The sequence below is a fragment of the Bufo gargarizans genome, chromosome 11 (genome assembly GCF_014858855.1).
Source record: "Bufo gargarizans isolate SCDJY-AF-19 chromosome 11, ASM1485885v1, whole genome shotgun sequence".
In the NCBI taxonomy this organism is placed as follows: Eukaryota; Metazoa; Chordata; class Amphibia; order Anura; family Bufonidae; genus Bufo; species Bufo gargarizans.
In genome coordinates, this window is record NC_058090.1 from 25,493,311 (window position 1) to 25,516,800 (window position 23,490).

General features: G+C 46.4%; 1 protein-coding gene across 1 annotated transcript; it reads right to left on the minus strand.

Moving 5' to 3' along the window:
- Positions 1-265: 265 nt before the first annotated feature.
- PSMC1 (proteasome 26S subunit, ATPase 1) lies at positions 266-23,273 on the minus strand. The gene is made up of 11 exons (XM_044272323.1): positions 23,211-23,273; positions 20,001-20,054; positions 16,248-16,344; positions 15,194-15,318; positions 14,916-15,101; positions 12,798-12,926; positions 7,137-7,233; positions 6,864-7,053; positions 4,547-4,698; positions 3,803-3,957; positions 266-671 (listed from the first exon to the last, which is right to left on the minus strand). The coding sequence occupies exons 1-11, from the start codon at positions 23,211-23,213 to the stop codon at positions 537-539; spliced, it is 1,323 nt and encodes a 440-aa protein (XP_044128258.1). The 5' UTR covers positions 23,214-23,273; the 3' UTR covers positions 266-536.
- Between the last annotated feature and the right edge of the window lie 217 nt (positions 23,274-23,490).

A 23,490-nucleotide genomic window follows, 5' to 3' on the forward strand; every position in this document is an offset into this window, starting at 1 on the left:
CCCCCATTGACTTTCAAAGGTGTTCAAGACGGATCAGTCATGGCTATAGAAGGCATTATACAACCGGATCCGTTCATGACGGATGCATGCAGTTGTATTATTGTAACAGAAGCGTTTTTGCAGATCCATGACGGATCCACCAAAAAACGCTAATGTGAAAGTAGCCTTATATGAATACCTTGACAATAGAACAAAGTTTTCCATTTACTAAAATTTACCAAACCGTCCATTTTTTCCCAGCATTTACAAAAGAAAACGCAAACAATGTTTTTTAGTGATTTTATTTCACACGACCTCCAGCAGCCGCCATAGGCCACCTGTCTGTATACATGGGTAGCAGACGCTGCATACACTTGGTAACAAAACAGCAAGTTTGATGACTGGTAGCAAGGACACCCATCATATTCTAATGAGATTCTCTGGGGCTAATGGGGATCAGTCCAATGTTGCAGCAGACACCCCTGTACACATACGGCGTTACACCCTTCCCCCAGCCAGTGAGTGATAGCAGAATAGAAAATATACCGAAGAGAACATTACAGATACAACCCCTCCGGCGTGCCTTCTTGTTTCTTGTACAAGACGTTCTCTTTAGATTTCTTGAAATCTTCATTGGTGACTTTCATCCTCCTCTCTCGGAGCGCCATCAGCCCGGCCTCTGTACATATGGCCTGCAGAAGGAGACAAGGTGAGTTTTACTGCTCAATTTGCTGATTAAATATTTGTATAATGTTGAGGAACATATAGTCTACTAATGGACACATCAAGCCTCCAGAGCTGTACTCCAGCTGACTGACCCATTGCCAATACAGCAATATTTCATGATACGGCATCGTCTGCTGTTTTGCTCTGCGAGAGATGCATTTTTTCCCCCACATTGGCTCATTGCCCAATTATACGGAGAATGGTATTCCCTGCAATGCAGAACCCAGGAAATTGTCACCGTCTATTCTTGTAAGTTGTGCTGCATTGTGACTGCAACTCTGAGATCAGTACAAGATAAGTCAATAGTACACGGTACAACGGCATTTATTTCCTGACTCAACAACTCCAACCAATATGATATCCCAGGAGCAGAACAGTGACCTGACATGTATGCACAATGTGTAAAAACAAAACCATTGAACCTCACAGATTGCTGGTAAAGCAAATGTCAAATATTCGAAATGGGGAATCCCACTGAGGTAAGTCTTAAGACTCATTCACACGTCTGTGATTTTGAGACAAAACAAGGTGTGCATCTAAACACAGAACAGGTGCAGTACTGGATTTGGCTCACAATCACTGATGGAAATCACTGACATGTGAATGAGGCATTAGAGTTCTATTACACCTGCAGAAGATTCTCAGGAATCGCCTTCTCGTCAGTGGAGGAGACCACTGCATGGAATAGCCTTACTGCAGAAGTGGTAGCTGCAAATACAGTGGAGGAGTTTAAGCATGCATGGGATAGGCATAAGGCCATCCTTCATATAAGATAGGGCCCGGGGCTATCCATAGTATTCAGTATATTGGGCAGACTAGATGGGCCAAATGGTTCTTATCTGCCGACAAATTCTATGTTTCACTGCTATTACATGCAACGATCTCCTCCACAGTATGGGGACAAGCGATCACCAATACCATCACTCGTCCCCATACGGATTCATTGTTTGCCGGCAGCTGATCGTGATGACCCGGCACGATCTTCTGCCAACAAACATGGATTTTTAAATCTGCTAAACGTTTCCGATTACCCGATGAACCCGTTTGCCCATTCATCGGATAAGCAGCGGCAGTATTACACTGCCAGATCATCACTAACAAGCAATCATATGAACGCTCGTCAGCGATGATCTTCAGGTGTAATAGAGCCTGACCCTGCTTTCACACCTGAGCGTTTCTCAAACGCGCGTTTTACGTAATAGTAAACGCGCGTTTGTGTGATTGACTGCAGTGTTGTCCAATGAGTCTATGGCCCAAACGCGCGACAAACGCCCCAAAAAAAGCTCATGAACTTGTTTATGCGTCAGGCGTTTTACAGCGCGTTCAAACGCGCTGTAAAACGCTCAAGTGTGAACCAGGGCCATAGGGAAGCATTGGTTTTCACGTGTTGAGCGTTTTACAGCGCGTTTGAACGCGCTGTAAAACGCTCAGGTGTGAACTTAGGGTTAGGCCTAGTTCACACTTCAGTGATATGGTCAGGGATTGTGAGCCAAAACCAGGTGTGGAGCCTATATAGATATAAGGTTTTTGGCTCTCACTCACTGATAGAAATCCCTGAAGACCTTAGAAATCCCTGAAGACCTTAGTGGTTTTCCATGTTAAGGATAATGATGGGCCACTCTAAGAATAGGCTATCGATATCAGATCAGTGGAAACTAAAGTTAGACCAGCACCTTCAAACTATATATAAAGGAAATTCAGGTGCATGATACCATGGCTGCAATGAAAAAGAACAAGCAGCACACTGCCTTATGTACAAAGACACATGCAAACATTGAACATATGAATGTAAATTGCATTACTGCTACACTTACTATATTTGATCAGAAAAATGTCTGTCCTATCTACCAGCAACAAAGTGGCTTCTACTAGGTGGGACCTACACTCTTGCCTCCTGGGCTTTTGGCCTACAAATTTCAGGGCGATGTAGAATCCTGCTATGGGCTTTCTTTTGCATTGTATATTTGAGGAGAGTGTACTGTCGCCCATCTGCCTGGTGCTTTTACTCAGAGCAGCCCAGAGCTGGATTCAACATCCAACTAAGATTTGTAGGTCGAAAGCCCAGGAGAGACATGTGTTAGTGTAGGTCTGATAGACAGCATCCAACATATTCTTGATCAAAAATATGCACAAAGAGCTTCTTCTTTTCATATAGTAAATTTAGCAGTCTTGCAATTTACATTTATTCATATCTTCAATATTTGCATGTGCCTTTGTACATAAAGCAGTGTGCTGCTACTTGTAGTCCTTATCAGATCAGTGGAGGCCCTGACTCACAGTACCTCTGCTGATCAGGCTATGGCACTTATGCGAGTGCTGCTACCTCTTCATTGCTTACATGGGGTTGTCTACCTGCAAGCTGCCTTCTTGGCAATATACTCAAGTGAATAGGATGAGGCTCCAATGTCTCGTACAGGCGACAATTCCATGTAAAGAATGAAGAGGCTGCAGAGCTTCCAAATAGCTGATACGCGGTGGTGCTCAGAGTTGGATCCCCATCAATCTGATATTGAGGATAGGCCATCAACATCCTGAACACAGAAAATCCATTTAAAGGGAGTCTGGCAGCAGTTTGGACCATGGAAATCTGATAACTGGTGAGAGCAGGACAAACAAGCCTTTTGTGTGCTTTATTGTCTTCCACCGTGTGAAGCAGTTTACATGGTCAAACCTGCCTACCGATTCCTTTTAATACATGTTCACACATGACAGTCATTGCAGAAATTTGTGCAACTTAAAAATCTGTTCTATACATTTAAATGGTATTTGTAAAAGCAGCTGCTGCAGAAACAACCTCATTCAAATGTATAGGACAGATTTTTTAAGTTATAGAAATTTCTACAACAAATCTGACACATGAGTGTGGAGACAGCACCCAACACTAAGCAATTTACTTTTGCCTATAGTGGTTGCATTTCCTTAAAATTGTACCAAACACGTCTACAGCTGTACAGGGGCTTGTTTACAGCGCCGCTTTCATGGTCCATGATGAGAAGAAAAACCACTGCTCGAATCTTACACAGAGGATGCTCGGACCAAACATACATCTATGTTAGCAATGCCCAATAGTCACAGCACCCTCAGTAAAGTGGCACACCTTTATATCTGCTCCGGACAGGTCGTCTTTTGCCATGATTAATTCATCCAGTGTGACATCAGTAGCCAGAGTCATGCGGCTTGTGTGGATCTGGAAGATTCTCTTCTTTGTCTTTTCATCTGGTAGAGGGAATTCAATCTTTCTGTCGATACGACCTGAGTAAATAAATAAAAACAAGTTTATATCAAATGCATACAAGTTAGCAAACTAAAATAATGATATTAAAGGGGTTGGCCGGAAAATCCTGGGGATGACTGATTACCTTTCAGATCCCGCAGCAGTGGTGACCATGTGTCGACAACACGTGACCGCTGCAGCCAGTCACTGGCCTCAGCAGTGCACTGAAGAGGCTAGTGATTCACTGCAGCGCGTTGTCGATGTGATGTCACTACTGCAGCGGCATTGAATCCGACAAATAAGTAGAGACTGTTTCTTTATTGCAGGCTCATCCCGAGGGTTTATCCAGTTACCTCCTGAAATTGGACAATCCCTTTCATATCACACTTCCTCAAATAGTAATATAAGGAGTTCAAACATGTAAGTCACACAGCAGCCCTACCTCCAGGCCGTTAGGACTCCTCAGTCATAACTTATGTCCTACAGGTGCTGCCGAATGCCTGGGAGACTTCAAGGGAAGCACCGTTTTACTCTATAGAACGAGTTACTATCACCAGTCCCCTGAGGACTATGACTCTGTGTACCTTTAAGGTTCTATCCCAAAGGAAGGAATGGGTTAATCCGCACCTGGTCTAATAAGTGCTGGATCCAGTGTTTCTATTCTGTTGGTGGCCATTATGACTTTCACATCGCCCCGAGAATCAAAGCCATCCAGCTGGTTGAGCAGCTCCAACATGGTTCGCTGAATCTCTCGTTCGCCACCCGAGTTTGAGTCGTATCTGTGGGAATAGAAGATTAGGCACGTGTCACATGTATGATATAACGCTTCTCATACAACTCATAATAAAGTATAATTGTCATATTTTTATTTATTTGCTGGTTTATTAAAGCTAGGCATATATACCCGAGTTAATCTGTCAATGATTGTCAAATGATCTGTAATTACCTTATAATAACAGCTTTCATTAATGTCCCCTGTCCCTTTCCACTGCTCCCCTAAAAGACAGTTGCTATGACTTGTCTGTCTCTGAAGACAAGACGACAGAGGGGCGGTCCTTCACACTGCATTAGGCTTCAGAGTGAGGAGGCGTGTCTCTCAGTAATCCAATCTGATTGGCTGGCAGAGAGCTGCTGGCTACAGCAAGTGTGTATGGGAAGTAAGGGAAAGCAGTTTTGGCCTCAGAGAACTGGCAGAGGAGCCATCTTGAGAAGGTCCTCATATTGTAGCCGTAACTAAGGGAAAACGGTGGTATGTGAAGAAACGAAAGATTGCTTTATGCACAATGCTGCTGCGGCAGTAACATGCTAAAAAAAATTTTTTATGAAAACATGACAGTTACCCTTTAATCTCATTTGGGGGGGGGGGGGGGGGTCAAACACAGTTTCACAGACTACAGGATGGAAACAATTCCCTTATGTCTGACCCTTAAAGGGGTTGTACCACAATAACTTATAGCCTAAGTATCTGATAAGTGGTTTTCCAACTGCTAGACCCCCACCAATCACAACAATGAGGTTTCAGAGAGAATGGAGCAGCAGGAACACATATGCACTGCTGATCAATTCAATTCTAAGGGACTGCTGAACAGAAGCAGAGTACAGCACTTGGCTGTGGAATATGAATGTTGCCTCTCCTGACATGACTGTTTCAGTAACTACCTGCGTTCTCCACGCAATCACAATTCTTTAGACTATGTTGTGCCATTTCTGCACTGTTCCTACTAGAAGTTTATGAATAAAGATACAACTGGGTGTTACCAGTTGGGGATGTGTCCCTCCACAGTCGGACACTATCCAATCAGTGCTCTCTGTGGTAACACGCAGTTGTAACTTTCCTCTGGTAGAAATAACAGAGTAATGGCACAACATAGAGCCAAAAGAACAGATGCTTCAAAATTTTATTACATAGGGAATGCAAGTAGTTACTAAAACAGACATGTCAGGAGAGATGACAGGTCCTCTTTAAACAGATATCCCATCTTAGAGATCGATGGCATATCCACAGAACAGGTGAGAGTCCAAGAAGAAGGACCTGCACCTATCAATACCGAAATACGCCTTTATGGGGAATCTGTCAGCAGTTTTGACCCCTCAAAACTACTGCCAACACACTGTAGGTTATAGAGAGTGGCACAGCCATACCTAGGTAGATGGTCACACAGGTTGCATGACCCAGAAATTTATATTCTCACCCCCGATGCCGTAAGTGCCCAGGAGCTGGTACCTTCATGTTCCGTGCCCAGGCTCTCTGGACTGAACAGCTTCCTAGCCCCTTAACCCGCTATTATTCTCGACTCTAGGGGTCTCCAAATTGGAACGGTACAGCAGTCGTTCAGAGCGGAGAGATGATTACTAGAACCATTCAGTGCACAGAGCAGGTAACTGTGACTCTAGGGCGATGAAAACATTGATTTCTGAGTCATGCAACCTGCATGACCATCTCTCTAGGTATGGCTGTGCCACTCTACCCGTCACCTATGGAGTGTCGTCAGCAGTTTTGAGGGGTAAAAAACACCTGTCAACAGGATCAATCCCATGAAACCAGGCAAACTACTTGGTAGGGTTGATCTTGCTAATTAAAATGATACCCGTGAAATCAGTTGTGGCATTCCAGAGGCATAATTTTACAGGGGTTGTCCACGATTAGAGAAACATGGCTGCTTTCTTCCAGAAACAGCACCACATCTGTCCATGGGTTCTGTCTGGTATCAACTCCATGGAAGTGAATGGGGCTGAAGTGCAGTACCACACACAACCTGTGAACGGGTGTGGGTGCTGTTTTTGTATCCCGGAGAACCCCTTTAACTTAGAAAGCTCAACCTGACCAGGCAGTATTCCTGGTTTAATAGCATTGATCTTGCTGACAGGTGATAGACATCCAGCATGTCCTTCCAGTCACAGACATTACAACTGACCCAGTGATAGTGGAAACCTCTGTTCTTACCTCTTTGTGCCAATGGCATCAATCTCATCAATAAACACTATAGATGGTGCATGTTCTTCTGCCACTCTAAACAGCTCACGGACCAGCTTAGGACCATCACCCAGGTATTTCTGGATCAGCTCTGAGCCCACCACCCTCAGGAAGGTGGCAGACGTCTGGTTGGCTACAGCTTTGGCCAGAAGGGTTTTACCTGCAAAAATTGATCAGTCAGACAATGTAGGAACTCGCACAAGAGCACACATAAAATGAGAGCAGGGACCATGGGTACTTTACCTGTGCCGGGCTGGCCGTAGAGGATGACACCTTTTGGTGGTTTAATGCCCATCTCTTCGTAATACTCTGGGTGGGTGAGGGGAAGCTCCACAGATTCCTACGGGGCAGACATCATACAAACACTCAATGTTGGTCTCAATATTAGAGTGCAGCAAATAGTTTTCTGATCTGTGTCATTGGGGGACACAGGGTACACATGGGTATAGCAGCTGTCACTAAGGATAAAAGTGTTCAGTGCCCTCGCCTGCTATACCCTTTCCACAGGGACCAAGCTAAATCAGTTTTAGCCAGTGTCTGTAGGAGGCAGAAATAGCTGCTATCAATTTTTTTTCTACTATTTTTAAGGGCCCGCAGGCATCATAGCTCTCTGCCCCCCCAACCTCCATGAGTGGTTAGACCATTCTGTCACCAAGCCCACGTCTTAAAGACAAAATAGCACAGCAGAACCCCAAATCGGTCTCAACTTCCCAGCCTGAGGTCGCCCCTCGTTTTCTGCTCTGCCCCAAAGAGTGATCATTACAATTCCTCACCCGAAGGCACTTGCAGTTTCTATTCAAACTTGCGGTCCACAAAAAGGAAGGCACTGTCCATCCAGTCCTGGATCTGAAGATTTTTTGCATGGAGTCCCTGCAGTGGGTTATCACCTCTGTGGGGGAATTTCTGTCCTCAACAGAAATCAAGGACCTCCATATCCCCATCTGTATCTGCCATCAGTGTAACAGATCTACTGCAAAGAATAGGTACTGCTACCAGTTTGTGACCATCCCCTTCGGTGTAGCATCAGCTCTAAGTCTTCACCAAGATTTTTTTCCCTCATTCATAGTTTTTTTTCCCCACTCCAGAGGGCATGTACTGATGTCCTACTTAGACGACATCCTAATGAAAGCTCCTTCTCGTCCATCTATTCTGGACAGTCTGGTCACTGTCATGTGCATTGCTTCAGGTGGCTATAAAACCTTCATATCCAACCTGATTCCTTCACAGAATTTTATCTTTTAGTGGAATCGCTTTGACACCTGCTGTCAGGCCGGGTTCCTCCACCCTCTGGAAAAGCAAGTCCTGTTAGCAACAGTGTCCACCTGCTTCGTTTTCCATGGCCGTTTGCAATTTTCCTCTGTATGGGACTTATGGTGGCCGCCGTAGTAGCTGTGCCCTAAGCCCAGTTTCACAGTGTCTGCTTCAGAACGCCATTCTGACCAGATGGAACTAGTACCCATTCTCCCTGGATCATCCGATTCACCTTTCCAGTGGTGGTTAACGTCTCCAACGCTGGCCAGGGGCCATTCCTTCATTCCCCTCTTTTGGGTGGTCATAAGAGAAAAGAAAACTTATGTTTCAAGTTTGGCGTACAAGGTTCGGGCTATCAAAGAATTCCGTTATGAATTCCGCAACCACAGGCCATAATCATGGTCCGTGGTAGCGGAATCCATAACAGAATTCTTAGATAACTCAAACTTTGTACGCCAAACTTGAAACATAAGTTCGCTCAACACTAGTGGTCATCACAATAGACAGCACCCTCCTACCCGGTCACCCTGTCAGAGTCTAGGCCGACACCACAATGGTCACCTGTCTCAATCACCAGGGCAGAACTTGGAGTCCGGTGGCCATGGTGGAGACATCACTCATCTTTAGGTAGGTCGAAACTCATGTCCCAGCATTATCAGCCATTCAAAACCAAAAGGTGTGGATAACTGGATAATAGATTTCCTAAGCAGAGAATGCACAGAGCCTGGCGAGTGGGCTCTTCATTTAAAGGGGTTGTCCGGGTTCAGAGCTGAACCTGGACATACCCTTATTTTCACCCCGGCAGCCCTCCTGAGCCTGGCATCGGAGCATCTCATGCTCCGATGCGCTCCCGTGCCCTGCGCTAGATCGCGCAGGGCACAGGCTCTTGTGTTTTCAATAACACACTGCCGGGCGGTAACTTCCGCCCAGCAGTGTGTTCAGTGACGTCACCGGCTCTGAGGGGCGGGCTTTAGCTCTGCCCTAGCCGTTTTACTGGCTAGGGCAGAGCCAAATCCCGCCCATCAGTGCCGGTGACGTCACCGGGCTGCCTGTCAGCCCCATAGAGAGCCCGGTATGTCACCGGAACTCAGAAAAATGCCTTTGCCCTGCGCGATTTAGCGCAGGGCAAAGGAGAGCATCGGAGCATGAACTGCTCCGATGCTCATGTCAGGGGGGCTGCCGGGGTGAAAATGGAGGGATGTCCAGGTTCAGCTCTGAACCTGGACAACCCCTTTAAGTCTTCCAGGTTACCTGCGGCTGTTGGGGCTGATGGGACGTGGAATGGAAGGCCTTGCACTGTAATCACTAGCCATGGCAATGAACACTCTGGTCATCCTGTGGAGTCATTTAATGCTTCCGTACATGTTCCCTCTTCTCAAAAGACTAAGGCCCCTTTCACACGGGCGAGTTTTCCGTGCGGGTGCGATGCGTGCGGTGAACGTATTGCACCCACACTGAATCCTGACCCATTCATTTCTATTGGGCTGTGCACATGAGCGGTGATTTTCACGCATCACTTGTGCGTTGAGTGAAAATCGCAGCATGCTCTATATTGTCCGATTTTCACGCGACGCAGGCCCCATAGAAGTGAATGGGAAGCGTGAAAAATCGCATAGCATCCGCAAGCAAGTACGGATGCGGTGCGATTTTCACACACGGTTGCTAGGAGACGATCGGGATGGAGACCCGATCATTATTATTTTCCCTTATAACATGGTTATAAGGGAAAATAATAGCATTCTGAATACAGAATGCATAGTAAAACAGCGCTAGAGGGGTTAAAAAAAAATTTATAATAATTTAACTCACCTTAGTCCACTTGATCGCGAAGCCGGCATCTCCTTGTGTCTCCTCTGCGCTGAACAGGACCTGGGGTGAGCTGCTGCATTAAATACCGGTTTTAAGGACCTTTGATGACGTCACTCCGGTCATCACATGGTCTTTTACCATGGTGAATCACCATGGTAAAAGACCATGTGACGTACCATGTGATGACCGGAGTGACGTCATCAAAGGTCCTTAAAACCGGTATTTAATGCAGCAGCTCACCCCAGGTCCTGTTCAGCGCAGAGGAGACACAAGGAGATGCCGGGCTTTGCGATCAAGTGGACTAAGGTGAGTTAAATTATTATTAATTTTTTTTTTAACCCCTCTAGCGCTGTTTTACTATGCGTTCTGTATTCAGAATGCTATTATTTTCCCTTATAACCATGTTATAAGGGAAAATAATACAATCTTCAGAACATCAATCCCAAGCCCGAACTTCTGTGAAGAAGTTCGGGTTTGGGTACCAAACATGCGCGATTTTTCTCACGCGAGTGCAACGCATGACAATGTTTTGCACTCGCGCAGAAAAATCGCACATTTTCCCGCAACGCACCCAGCTCTTATCCGGGCAAAAAAACTGACGCCCGTGTGAAAGAGGCCTAAGATCTGAGGGCTTCTACTCATCACCCCAGACTGGCCATGACGAGTATGGAACACCTCTGTGGTCTCCCTTCTGGCAGATGAGCCCAGCCTCTTACTCTTGAGGAGGATCTTCTCTTTCAGGAACCCCTACTCCACCCAAATTTAGGCTCCATTCACACGTCCGCAATTTCGTTCCGCAAGGAATTGCGGACCCATTCAATTCTATGGGGCAGCACGATGTGCTACCCGGACACGGAATTGCGGATCCGCACTTCCGTTCCGCAAAAAAATAGAACATGTACTATTCTTGGCAGCAATTTTGGACAAGAACAGGCATATTTTATTAGTGCCGGTAATGTGCGGTCCGCAAAATGCGGAACGCACATTGCCGCTGTCCGTGTTTTGCGGATCCGCAAAACACGTTGCGGACGTGTGAATGGAGCCTTACAGTCGCTTTGTTTAATGGCATGGCTTTTTAAAGGGTTTCTGTCACCTGAAAAATGGGTATTAAGCTGGCTGACATTAGCGATGTGCTAATGTCAGCTGAACATAACTATATTACTGCTATCTCACTGCCTAAAGCATTTATTGAGAAAAACTAATTTTTATAATATGCTAATTAGCCTCTAGGAGCTGGGGGGGGGCTGGCGTTGCACCTGCTCCTAGAGGCTCAGTTTGCCCATCTCTTTTTACGCCCTTCTTCTCTTGTACAGGGCCAGGGCAGCGCTACTCACCTCCCACTGGCCGTGTCTGCAGTGTAAATCTCGGCGCAGGCGCAGTGAGGGAGGAACGTTCGCCGAATACTGAACAGCGCGATATTTACACTGCAGACACGGCCGGCTGGAGGAGAGCAGCGCTGCCCTGGCCCTGTCAATCAAGAGAAGGAGGGCGTGAAAAGAGGTGAGCAAATGGAGCCTCTAGGAGCAGGTGCAATGCCCATTTTTCAGGTGACAGAAACCCTTTAAAGGGAACTAGTTACGTTGTCTGACCTGCAGGCAGCTATAGAGCAGGAGAAGCTGAGCAGATTGCTATATACTGTCGTGGGAAAATATTCAGTATAACCTGTATTTCATTTAGGGATCGACCGATAGTAAGGATTTTGTACATTATCGGTATCGGCATCTAACCTTGCCGATATGCAGATAATGCGTATAAAGCGAATACTAGTGAGCGCTCATGGAAGCGCTCACTAGTATGCATCGAATGCCGGGAGCAGGGAAAAAGCGCAGCAAGCGCTTCCAATACTCACCCTCCCTGGTCTTCTTTGATGGGGGCCACGCTGCATTGTCCTGACCCCGTACAGCGTCAGGACGTAGTGCGCGCACTATGACCTGACGCTGCATGCTGTCAGGTGACAGTGCAGCGCGGGCCGGAGAACACAGGGGAGCGTGACACCGGACCCGGAGATGAAGAGAAGCCGCAGCGCAGGAGAGGTGAGGAGTTATTTTATTTTATTCATCTGAGGTCTGATAGGGGATTAATAAAGTCTGATCTGAGGTCTGATAGGGGTTAATAAAGTCAGTGAGAAGGGGGGGGGGGGGGGGGGGAATTGGCACTTGGCACTAGCATATTATAAATTGACTACCAACTAAGGGCTTTATTAATTTATAATTTACCGTACATTTATAATATACTAGTGCCAAATGCAAATTTCCACCAGCTCAGTGACTACCAACTAATATAATAAATATTATAATATATAAAATATCAGTATAAATTATCGGCTTGAAAGTTCACTGATTATCTGTATCGGATCTAAAAAATAAAAATAAATCAATATCAGTCGATCCCTAATTTCATTGATTTAAATTCCTGCTCATTCTGGGCTCTGAAGTCCAGGAGGCGGTCCTATCAGTGATTGACAGCCTTCCCTCTATGACTGTGTATACAGAGAGAGCTGTCAATCACTGATAGGACCGCCTCCTGGACTCCAAAGCCGCCTTATGCTACTTTTATGCTTAGTGTTCACCTCCTAGTGGCAGAAGCTCTGCCCATGGTCTGCCTGTGTTACTCATTGAACAGACGAAAAAGGGATTACACGATAAGTAACACAAATCCATTTTTTAAACGATTGCCTTGTACAGCATTTCTACTGGATCAAAGGTCAGACTGATTAGACCACCCACTGACCGGGGTCTGTAGTCACTGTCCATTATAATATATAGAGGACAGGAACAGCTAAGCGCAGCAGATTCATATACATGAAGAATATTGAGGATATGGAAGCACGAGTCAATGACACACCTTAATTTCCTGGATCTGGTTATCCAGTCCTCCGATATCAGCATATGTCTCCTGAGGAGCCTTCTCCACTTTCATCACAGTCACCAGAGGGTCTGTGTCATCCATGAGGACCCCGATCACAGCATGAACCTGAGCAAAGAACAAACCAAGATGATGAGAGATAGAGCATGGAGTATATACAGCTTGACCCAGTGTAATTACACATTACCTGAATATATCAAACCCATGCAACTAATCCTCCAAGGACATCTCATCTGGGGGTCTCAGAATGTAAGGGATCAGGCCCCTTACACCACCACACACACATTGGTATATTCTCTATTTCACCCAGGTTCCTGTAACTGTCCCTAGACTAAATCTACACTGGTGGAGATCTGTGATATGACCCCGCTGATTATTGGACGTCTTTTCTCTGCAGAGCAACAGGCGCTGTGCAGACCAGCAACTCTTTAGGAAATGGAGCAGTGACAGGTCTGTGGCAGCACTCCGCAGGAAATAGCCTGATCTGTTCTACCAGACTTGCAGTTTTCTCATTCTAATGACTGACCTCGGACAGATGCCCCTCACATACACCACATTTGATAAATGCCGCAAACACAGGATGAATTCAGTCTTACTATTCTGGAAAAATATCCTTTACTCTTCAAGAGATCATAATCCTCTGCAACTTTCTAATAAACTTATTTGCATCAATTCATAAAAGAATAAATAAAAAATAATCTTTGCTTGGTATCAGCGAAAGGGAACATTCTTACTTATATCCAGAGACTGAAGGCCATCCACATAATTGTACACAGTCTGATTAACCCTCTGCAAGATTAGGAGTCTGAACTTTTCTACACATTGTAACAAACTCTATCATGACTGGGTCAGGATGGTGGTTTAAAGGGGTTGTCTGCTTTTTACTATTGATTACCTAAACTCAAGATAGGTCATCAATATCAGATCGGGGGGGGGGGGGGGGCAACTCCTGGTTCCCCTGCTGGTCAGCTGTTTAAAGAGAAGGCAACGCTCGTACACGCGCTGCTTTCTCTGCCCTGTTTACCTGCTCAACACAGCAACGGCGCCCCCATTCACTTCTATGGGAAGGCTCTGTAATAAATCACTTGTACAGACGGAGCCGTCCCACAGAAGTGAATAAAGATGCCACACTTATAATCACACCTGCTCACCATTGCAATGTCGATGGCAGGCAAGTAAACAGAGCAGAGAAGACTCTTTAAACAGCTGATCGTCAGGGGAGCCGGGAGTTGGACCCCCACTGATCTGAAATTGATTATATTAATCAATAGTAAAAAGCGGACAACCCCTTTAAGTCTATTTTCACAGACAGCAAGCACAGGTCTTGAAAATACAGTTACATTTATACAAAAAATAAATAAACCTGCAACCTAGCATTATGCAATGATTTAGCTTTCTATACATTAGACTGAAAAAGCCCTGGAAACAAGTTACTCCTCTTGTATATGCAAATGATGTACTGTTCCTGCGCTCTGCTCCTCCATAAACACTGTGTATTGTTCCTGAATTCCACTCCTCCATATACTTCCTGTAATGCTCCTGCGTTCCGCTCTTCCATATACACATTGTGTACTGCTCCTGTGCTCTGCTCCTCCATATACATGTCGTGTACTGCTCCTGTGCTCTGCTCCTCCATATACATGTTGTGTACTGCTCCTGTGCTCTGCTCCTCCATATACATGTCGTGTACTGCTCCTGTGCTCTGCTCCTCCATACACACATCATGTACTGCTCCTGTGTGTTACTCCTCCATATACGCATCATGTACTGCTCCTGCGCTCTGCTCCTCCATATACATGTACTGCTCCTGCACTTTGCTCTTCCATATATACGTCCTGCACTGCTCCTGCTCCTCCATATACTCATGTTCTGCCCCTGCACTCCACTCCTCCATATACACATCATGTACTGATCCTGCACTCCGCTCCTCCATATACACATCATCACGTACTGCTCCTGCACTCCGCTCCTCCATATACACATCATCACGTACTGCTCCTGCGCTCTGCTCCTCCATATACACATCACATAAAATTCCCATGCACTGCTCCTACATTTCATATACTGCCCCCACACTCCACACCGCCATCTACTCACTTTGTGGTTCAGTAAGACAGAGCACCCCGGCTCCAGCAGATCTTTGTCCACAAATGAAAGGATGCTGACATAATGCTCTGATCCCACCGATGTAGAGACAATGGCATGGTTATCATCGATGATTTCCTCCAAGGTTCCCACTGACATGGGTGTCCCTCGCAGGTCATCCACCTTAGATCTCTCTTCCTGTTGGCAGAAAATCACACACAATGATGTCACCAGGGGCGCCCAATGTCACATGGCCTACGTATCCCTCTCCACCACATTGTCTCGAGTACCTCCTGCTTCTCCTCCAGTGGCTTCATCTGCTCCTGGTTCCTGATGAACTCTTCCTCCATGAGAAGATAGTCCTTTATCCTCTCCAGCTTCAGCAGCTTCAATCTGCACTGTGTATGGGGAGTGACTAAAGGGGAAGGGGGTAATAAAAGGGGATGTTACATAAATATATTGCTGGTAAAGCTGGATAATAACCCCTGTGGGGGCTGCACTGACAGTAAAATGCTTCAACATATATAAAAGAAAACCCCAAAGTTCTAATAACTTGGGTGAGAAAGACAATTCAAGGATTTACTCTATGATCTAAAACCTGACTAATGTCAGATTGTGGGGGTCTGACTATTGATTTTGATAAGGGGACATACAAAATGCAATATCTTTCGCGTTGTGATAGTAGTAGGGGGGAGGGGACGCAATCCCCAGGCGTATGTGTGGCCATGAGAAGCAGGAGGTAGAGGCAGAGAAGAGGGACCTTGGCACGGTGCAACCTCTAGACTCGAATAGTGTTGGAACTTCAGTACTCCATTGGTGCAATATATACGCGTTTCAGGGCCGTAATGGTCATTCTGTCAGGCAGATACCAATCAAGGTGCCAGCACGATGAAGAGACCATTACATCCCCAAAACGCATGGCTTTTATACCAATAAAGTATTTAAGTCCCAACACTTTCAGAGCCTAGAGGTTGGGCCACGCCGAAGTCCCTCTTTCTGCCTCTACCGCCTGGTACGGATAAGGGGGCACCTGTTCCGCTAGTCCCAGAAAAAGACTATAGGAGCTGAGGTGAGCTGAACGAGTGTGCGCCGTACTTTCTATAGGTTATAACAGTGAGTGAATGCGCACGTGGACATGTCATTATCAGGAATGGGGGTATGTATTCTTTCAGCCCTGTGGGGGTCTTAGCAGTAAAACCTCTACTGATCAGGCACTGATAGCATATATAAATGAATATTCCAGAGGGTATTTTCTGGGGCCTGCCTCTGATGACCATCACTGTGGAGGGTTCCTCTGGACTGGAAGGAGGAGAGGCAGTGAAGTACGAGAACAGCAGATCTTACCCAGTGGAAGTTTGCTGGCGGCATCGGGACCCTTCGTCTTCTTTTTCTTCTTGCCAACCCTGGTGGGGACGGGTGGCTCGTACTTCTTCTTCTTGTCCTTGCATGTTACAGATGAACACAAGGGTCACTTCACAGTAAGAACAGAAGGAGCTGCACATGTAGTTTTTCAATACACAGGAAAGCTGGCCATACCCGTCAGGGTGCATTCACCCCATCCACAAAAAATTTGGATTGGATGTGGACCACAAATAAGGCCGTGTGAATGGGACCCTTAGATCAATGTCAGCCAAACCTGCCAACCATTGTGGTAATGTGTATGGGGTGTTAAGAATCTTCCTCAATGGCAGATTTCAACACATCAGCAAAAAGGTCTGGAGAAGGGGGGGGGGGGGGAGGCTGCAGCAGAGGGGTCTGGGATGTTTGAAGAGGACCTATCCCCTCTCCTGACATGTCTGTTTTAGCAACCATTTGCATTCCCCAGGGAACAATTCTGTAGCACCTGTTCTTACAAATCTACGTTTTGTCACTCCTTTATTATTGCTACTAGAAGTTTATGAATGAACTGCCACCAGACTGCAATAAAGGTCCATCCGGGTGTTACAAGTTGAGGGTGCGTCCCTGCACAGTCTGACACTGGCTGCACCGATTGGATCGTGTCAGACCGGTAAGGACGCCCTCGCCAACTGACTTTATACGTTGCGGCGGTAGGCTCTTATCTGTAACCTTACGTATAAAAGTGTCGGGTTACATCGCGATCCGCTGGCGACCCGTGCCACCGCAGATCGCTGTGACCGCGCTGACATTGGACAGCTGTGGTCACAGGGAGGTGTGCAGTGGCCAGCGGGAGCGGTCAGGCAGTAATAGATGCTTGGAGCATCTACCTACAAGCGCCTATTACATTGTAAAATCTAAAAAGCCAGCAGAGAGCGCATTTTGTTAGGTAAGAACGCCACCTGCTGGCTTTAAAATGAAATGGCAGCCTGCAGGCTGGGAATTAACCAATTCCTGCCTTGACTGTGGCAGAAAGGGGTTAATTCACCTTAAAAAAAAAAAAAAGTTAATAAAAAAAATTATAAAAAAAGAAATAAAAAAATTTAAATGTCCAAATTTCCCCAAGATGAATAACATAAAAAAAGTAACTTTGAAGGGGCTTGTTGCTTTTTGGCGCTGTACAAAATTCTACTGGCAGTATAGTGGTATAGAATCAGCAATGGAAAAATAGGCCGCCAAAATCCAAAATGTGCTCCAGTCTTAGGCTACTTTCACACATGCGTTAGGTGCAGATCCGTCTGGTATCTGCACAGACGGATCCGCACCTAAAATGCAAACGCTTGTATCCGTTCAGAACAGATCCGTTTGCATTACCTCGAACAAAAAAAAATATATATTATTTTTTTTTGTTCATGATAATGCAAACTGATCCATTTTGACTTACACTGAAAGTCAATGGGAGGCGGATCCGTTTTCAATTGCACCATATTGTGTCAGTGAAAATGGATCTGTCCCTATTGACTTACATTGTAAGTCAGGACGGATCCGTTTGGCTCCGCATCGTCAGGCTGAACGGAGGCTGAACGGAGGCAAACTGATGCATTCTCAACGGATCCTTATCCATTCAGAATGCATTGGGGCTGAACCGATCCGTTTTGGGCCGCTTGTGAAAGCCCTGAAACGGATCTCACAAGCGGACCCAGAAACGCCAGTGTGAAAGTAACCTTATGAAGTCTTGCGGCGGGCCCAGCCAGTAGCTAAATTACATAAATAGCGTCCATTTTCAGGGTACAAGCGTACAGGAATGGTTTTAGAAATGTTTTGTCTTGAAACCTTTTGTAATAGTTAGGCAAAAAATGAAGAAAGGCAAAAAAAAGTTTTTTCATCATTTTCACAGTTTTTCCTTGAATATATATTTCCATCATCTAATGGCACAAAAGAAAGGTCTAAGGTGTCCCGAGAAAAACAATATCAAATACATGTAAGGCTGGCTCAGAAATTAACCAGTAAGGCCTCTTGCACACGAACGTTGTGTGCCCGTGGCCGTATTGCAGCCCGCATACGGCGGGTCCGCAATACTTGGGCACCGGCCCGTGTGCACTCTGCATCACGGATGTGGACCCATTCACTTGAATGGGTCCGCAATCACGGAGATGCGGAACGGAAGCACAGATCGGAACCCCGCGGAAGCACTACGGAGTGCTTCCGTGGTGTTTCTGTCCGTGCCTCCGCACCGCAAAAAAATAGAACTTGTTCTATTTTTTTGCGGTGCGGGCAGATCACGGACCCATTCAAGTTGAAACGGTCTTGATACGTCCCGGCTGCCGCACGGACGTTTTCGGAACGGATGCACGTTTGTGTGCAAGAGGCCTTATTTGCAGTAAGATAGACACATTGCTACTACTGAAAAACTGGCCTGGTAAGGAAGGGGGGGGGGGATAAACACTCCGGTAATGAAGTGGTTAAGATCTCTTCTTGTTGTCTTTTAATGGGAACATACAGACACTGAAAAACCTGCGTAGACATACTTCTAACACTGAGGGTTTGTTACACATCAGCAGTACAAATCTCTCTCCTGTCCTGTTACAATGTATCGGTGCAGGTAAAATGTATCAGTCTGGAGGCCAAGCCGTTTCACTCACACTGGGTTGTATAGATTGGATACAATTGTAACAAACCCTCAGGACAAATGAAAACAAGATTAGTGATTTATCAAGACTGGCATGTGCTAAGCTGGTTTTGATAGATCCTGCGCCGCCGGCCTCGTCATAAATGAACGGGCTTATCAGACTGTTGGTCTCTCCTCAGGGTAGGTAATTAAGGTCATCAATATCAGATCGGCGGGGGTTTGACTCCTGGCAGCCCTGCCGATCGGCTGTTTGAAGACGACACTGCACTCACCAGAACTCCTCACTGCACAGCGCTGTCCATTGTATAGTGGCTGTCCTTGGTATTGCAGCTCAGCCCCATTCACTCGAATGGGACTGAGCAGCACCTAGGCCACGTGCAATCACATAGCCTAGGAAGAGGCCCATGCGCTCACGTAGTGCCGGGGCCCCTTTGAACAGCTGATCAGTGAGAGTGCCAGGAGTCAGACCCCCACCGCTTTGATACTGATGACCTTTCCTGAGCATAGGCCATCAATACCAAATTTCCAACTGCTTTACATGCCTCCTCTGGCAGTTCGTGAGATCTACTTCAGTTCGGAGATGTCATAGATTTCAGTCATTATTTAGGCCTGTTTCTGGTATAAGTCAGTATAAATGTGCCAGGGATGACAGCCCTGCCACCCCCCTTTTTCAGGCACTGGCGAGGGTGGTGTAAAGAGTCACAATGGCATTTAAAAATATGCTAAACTGGGTTGAGACTTTTTAACGCCATAAAACTGCCATAGAGAGGATAATAAATCCTCCTCACAATCTATAAAAAAAGTTCTAATTCTGAATATTATTTACAAAAATTGGACACTGGCCCTTTAATATCCAAGCTACATGGCGACAGGAGCCGTTGTGTTACTGACATTGAGGTGACGGCCCTGTGACCAGGCTGTCATGTTGTGGCCGCACAGCCTGATCCACCCTCCTATTAGACTAGAGATAGCCGTGCAGTGGAGATCACAGGTCACAGTTTTGATACTTTGTTGGGACAATGTAACAATGAGAAGACTGGAGAACACAGAGGTCACGCCCAATGCGGCAGAAACGACAAGAGATGACCCAACGGCAGCAGATGTGGGGGTGATGATCTTCCAGGACGACTTACCTTGTCATCCTTCTTCCCTCCCCCGGGACCATGTCCACCGCTCTGACTTTGACCCTGGAAAATCACAGAACGAGATCAGTCAGTTCAGGGACAATTGAGCAGAGCTCAGAGATCGCCTCCTGTGCAAATCCCCAAAATGCCTCCGGAATCCTGCATAAGTGATGGTCCATGTGTTTCCCAGATACACGGCCATAGAGGGGACGGAGGGCAGTAATGGGACACCAAGATGTCCAGTGGCTGATATTTTAAGTGGTAGCCCCATGACTAATATGGGAGAGGGGCACTATCAGAGATACGATACGGACAGTGATTGTTATGGTGGCACTGTACCTGGCACTATATGGGGGGCATTTTATACAGCACAGTGTTATGGGGGCACTGTACCTGACACTGTATAGGGGTCACATTATATAGGACAGAGATTGTTATGGGGGGCACTGTAACTAGCACTATATAGGGGGCACATTATATAGGACAGCGATTGTTATGGGGGCACTGTATAGGGGTTACATTATACAGCACAGTGTTTGTCATGGGGGGCACTGTACCTGGCACTATATCGGGGGCATTTTATACAGTACAGTGTTATGGGGGCACTGTACCTGACACTGTATAGGGGTCACATTATATAGGACAGAGATTGTTATGGGGGCACTGTAACTAGCACTATATAGGGGCACATTATATAGGACAGTCGTTGTTATGGTGCACTATACCTGACACTATATAGGGGGCACATTATACAGGACAGTGATTTATTGGAGGGCACTGTACCTGGCACTATATAGGGGGCACATTATACAGGACAGTGATTGTTAGGGGGGCACTGTACCTGGCACTATATAGGGGGCACATTATACAGGACAGTGATTGTTAGGGGGGGGGCACTGTAACTAGCACTATATAGGGGGCACATTATACAGTACAGTGATTGTTATGGGGGCACTGTACCTGGCACTATATAGGGGGCACATTATACAGGACAGTGATTGTTAGGGGGGCACTGTACCTGACACTATATAGGGGTCACATTATACAGGACAGAGATTGTTATGGGGGGCACTGTAACTAGCACTATATAGGGGCACATTATATAGGACAGTCGTTGTTATGGTGCACTATACCTGGCACTATATAGGGGGCACATTATACAGGACAGTGATTTATTGGAGGGCACTGTACCTGGCACTATATAGGGGGCACATTATACAGGACAGTGATTGTTAGGGGGGCACTGTACCTGGCACTATATAGGGGGCACATTATACAGGACAGTGATTGTTAGGGGGAGGGGCACTGTAACTAGCACTATATAGGGGGCACATTATACAGTACAGTGATTGTTATGGGGGCACTGTACCTGACACTGTATAGGGGTCACATTATACAGGACAGTGATTGTTATGGGGGCACTGTAACTAGCACTATATAGGGGGCACATTATACAGGACAGCGATTGTTATGGGGGCACTGTATAGGGGTTACATTATACAGCACAGTGTTTGTCATGGGGGGCACTGTACCTGGCACTATATCGGGGGCATTTTATACAGTACAGTGTTATGGGGGCACTGTACCTGGCACTGTATAGGGGTCACATTATATAGGACAGAGATTGTTATAGGGGCACTGTACCTGACACTATGTAGGAGGGCACATTATATAGGACAGTGATTGTTATGGGGGGCACTGTAGCACTATATAGGGGGTACATTATACAGGACAGTGATTGTTAGGGGGGCACTGTAGCACTATATAGGGGGTACATTATACAGGACAGTGATTGTTAGGGGGGCACTGTACCTGACACTATACAGGGGGCACATTATACAGGACAGTGATTGTTAGGGGGGCACTGTAACTAGCACTATATAGGGGGCACATTATACAGGACAGTGATTGTTAGGGGGGCACTGTAGCACTATATAGGGGGCACATTATACAGGACAGTGATTGTTAGGGGGGCACTATAGCACTATATAGGGGGCACATTATACAGGACAGTGATTGTTAGGGGGGCACTGTACCTGACACTATACAGGGGGCACATTATACAAGACAGTGATTGTTAGGGGGGCACTGTAACTAGCACTATATAGGGGGCACATTATACAGGACAGTGATTGTTATGGGGGCACTGTACCTGGCACTATATAGGGGGCACATTATATAGGACAGTGATTGTTATGGGGGCACTGTACCTGACACTATATAGGGGTCACATTATACAGGACAGTGATTGTTATGGGGGCACTGTACCTGACACTATGTAGGAGGGCACATTATATAGGACAGTGATTGTTATGGGGGCACAGTACCTGGCACTATATAGGGGGCACATTATACAGGACAGTGATTGTTATGGGGGCACTGTACCTGGCACTATATAGGGGGCACATTATACAGGACAGTGATTGTTAGGGGGGCACTGTAACTAGCACTATATAGGGGTCACATTATACAGGACAGTGATTGTTATGGGGGCACTGTACCTGACACTATGTAGGAGGGCACATTATATAGGACAGTGATTGTTATGGGGGCACAGTACCTGGCACTATGTAGGAGGGCACATTATATAGGACAGTGATTGTTATGGGGGCACAGTACCTGGCACTATATAGGGGGCACATTATATAGGACAGTGATTGTTATGGGGGCACTGTACCTGACACTATGTAGGAGGGCACATTATATAGGACAGTGATTGTTATGGGGGCACAGTACCTGGCACTATATAGGGGGCACATTATATAGGACAGTGATTGTTATGGGGGAACTGTACCTGGCACTATATAGGGGGCACATTATATAGGACAGTGATTGTTATGGGGGCACAGTACCTGGCACTATATAGGGGGCACATTATATAGGACAGTGATTGTTATGGGGGCACTGTACCTGACACTATGTAGGAGGGCACATTATATAGGACAGTGATTGTTATGGGGGAACTGTAACTAACAGTGATTGGCAGGAGATGGGTACTCTGACATATATGTGCCCCCATTTATAGGGGCGGCATACGGGAAAATATCTGCGACAAAGCCTGTGGTGTCACTATATCCATAACTCCCGGCTCTAGTATACGGGGTGTCCCTTCCTGGTGGAGCGGACAGCACAGCGTCTATCACCGGCCCCCGACCTGTAACCTTGGCTACACGGAGTCGGTAAATCACCCGGTTCTCGGAGAAAAAGATGCTCACTCACCATGTCCGCCGCTGCCTATCCGGAAACACGTCACTGTACGGCGACTGCACTGCCTCACAAAAGAAGGCGGAGCTGAAAATGGCCGTCGTCACCACAGCAACCGGGAGTTGGTCACAGTCACCTGCATGAGTCCGCGGCCGGCTGAGGAGACTGTGCCACAGACAGCCATAGAAACTAATAAAGTGACAGAGAACTCACCAAAAACACATGAGTTGCCCCATAGTTGTAAATCAGGGGGATTCTGCCTCTGGAATGCTGGTTACATAAAGGGCATCTGTCA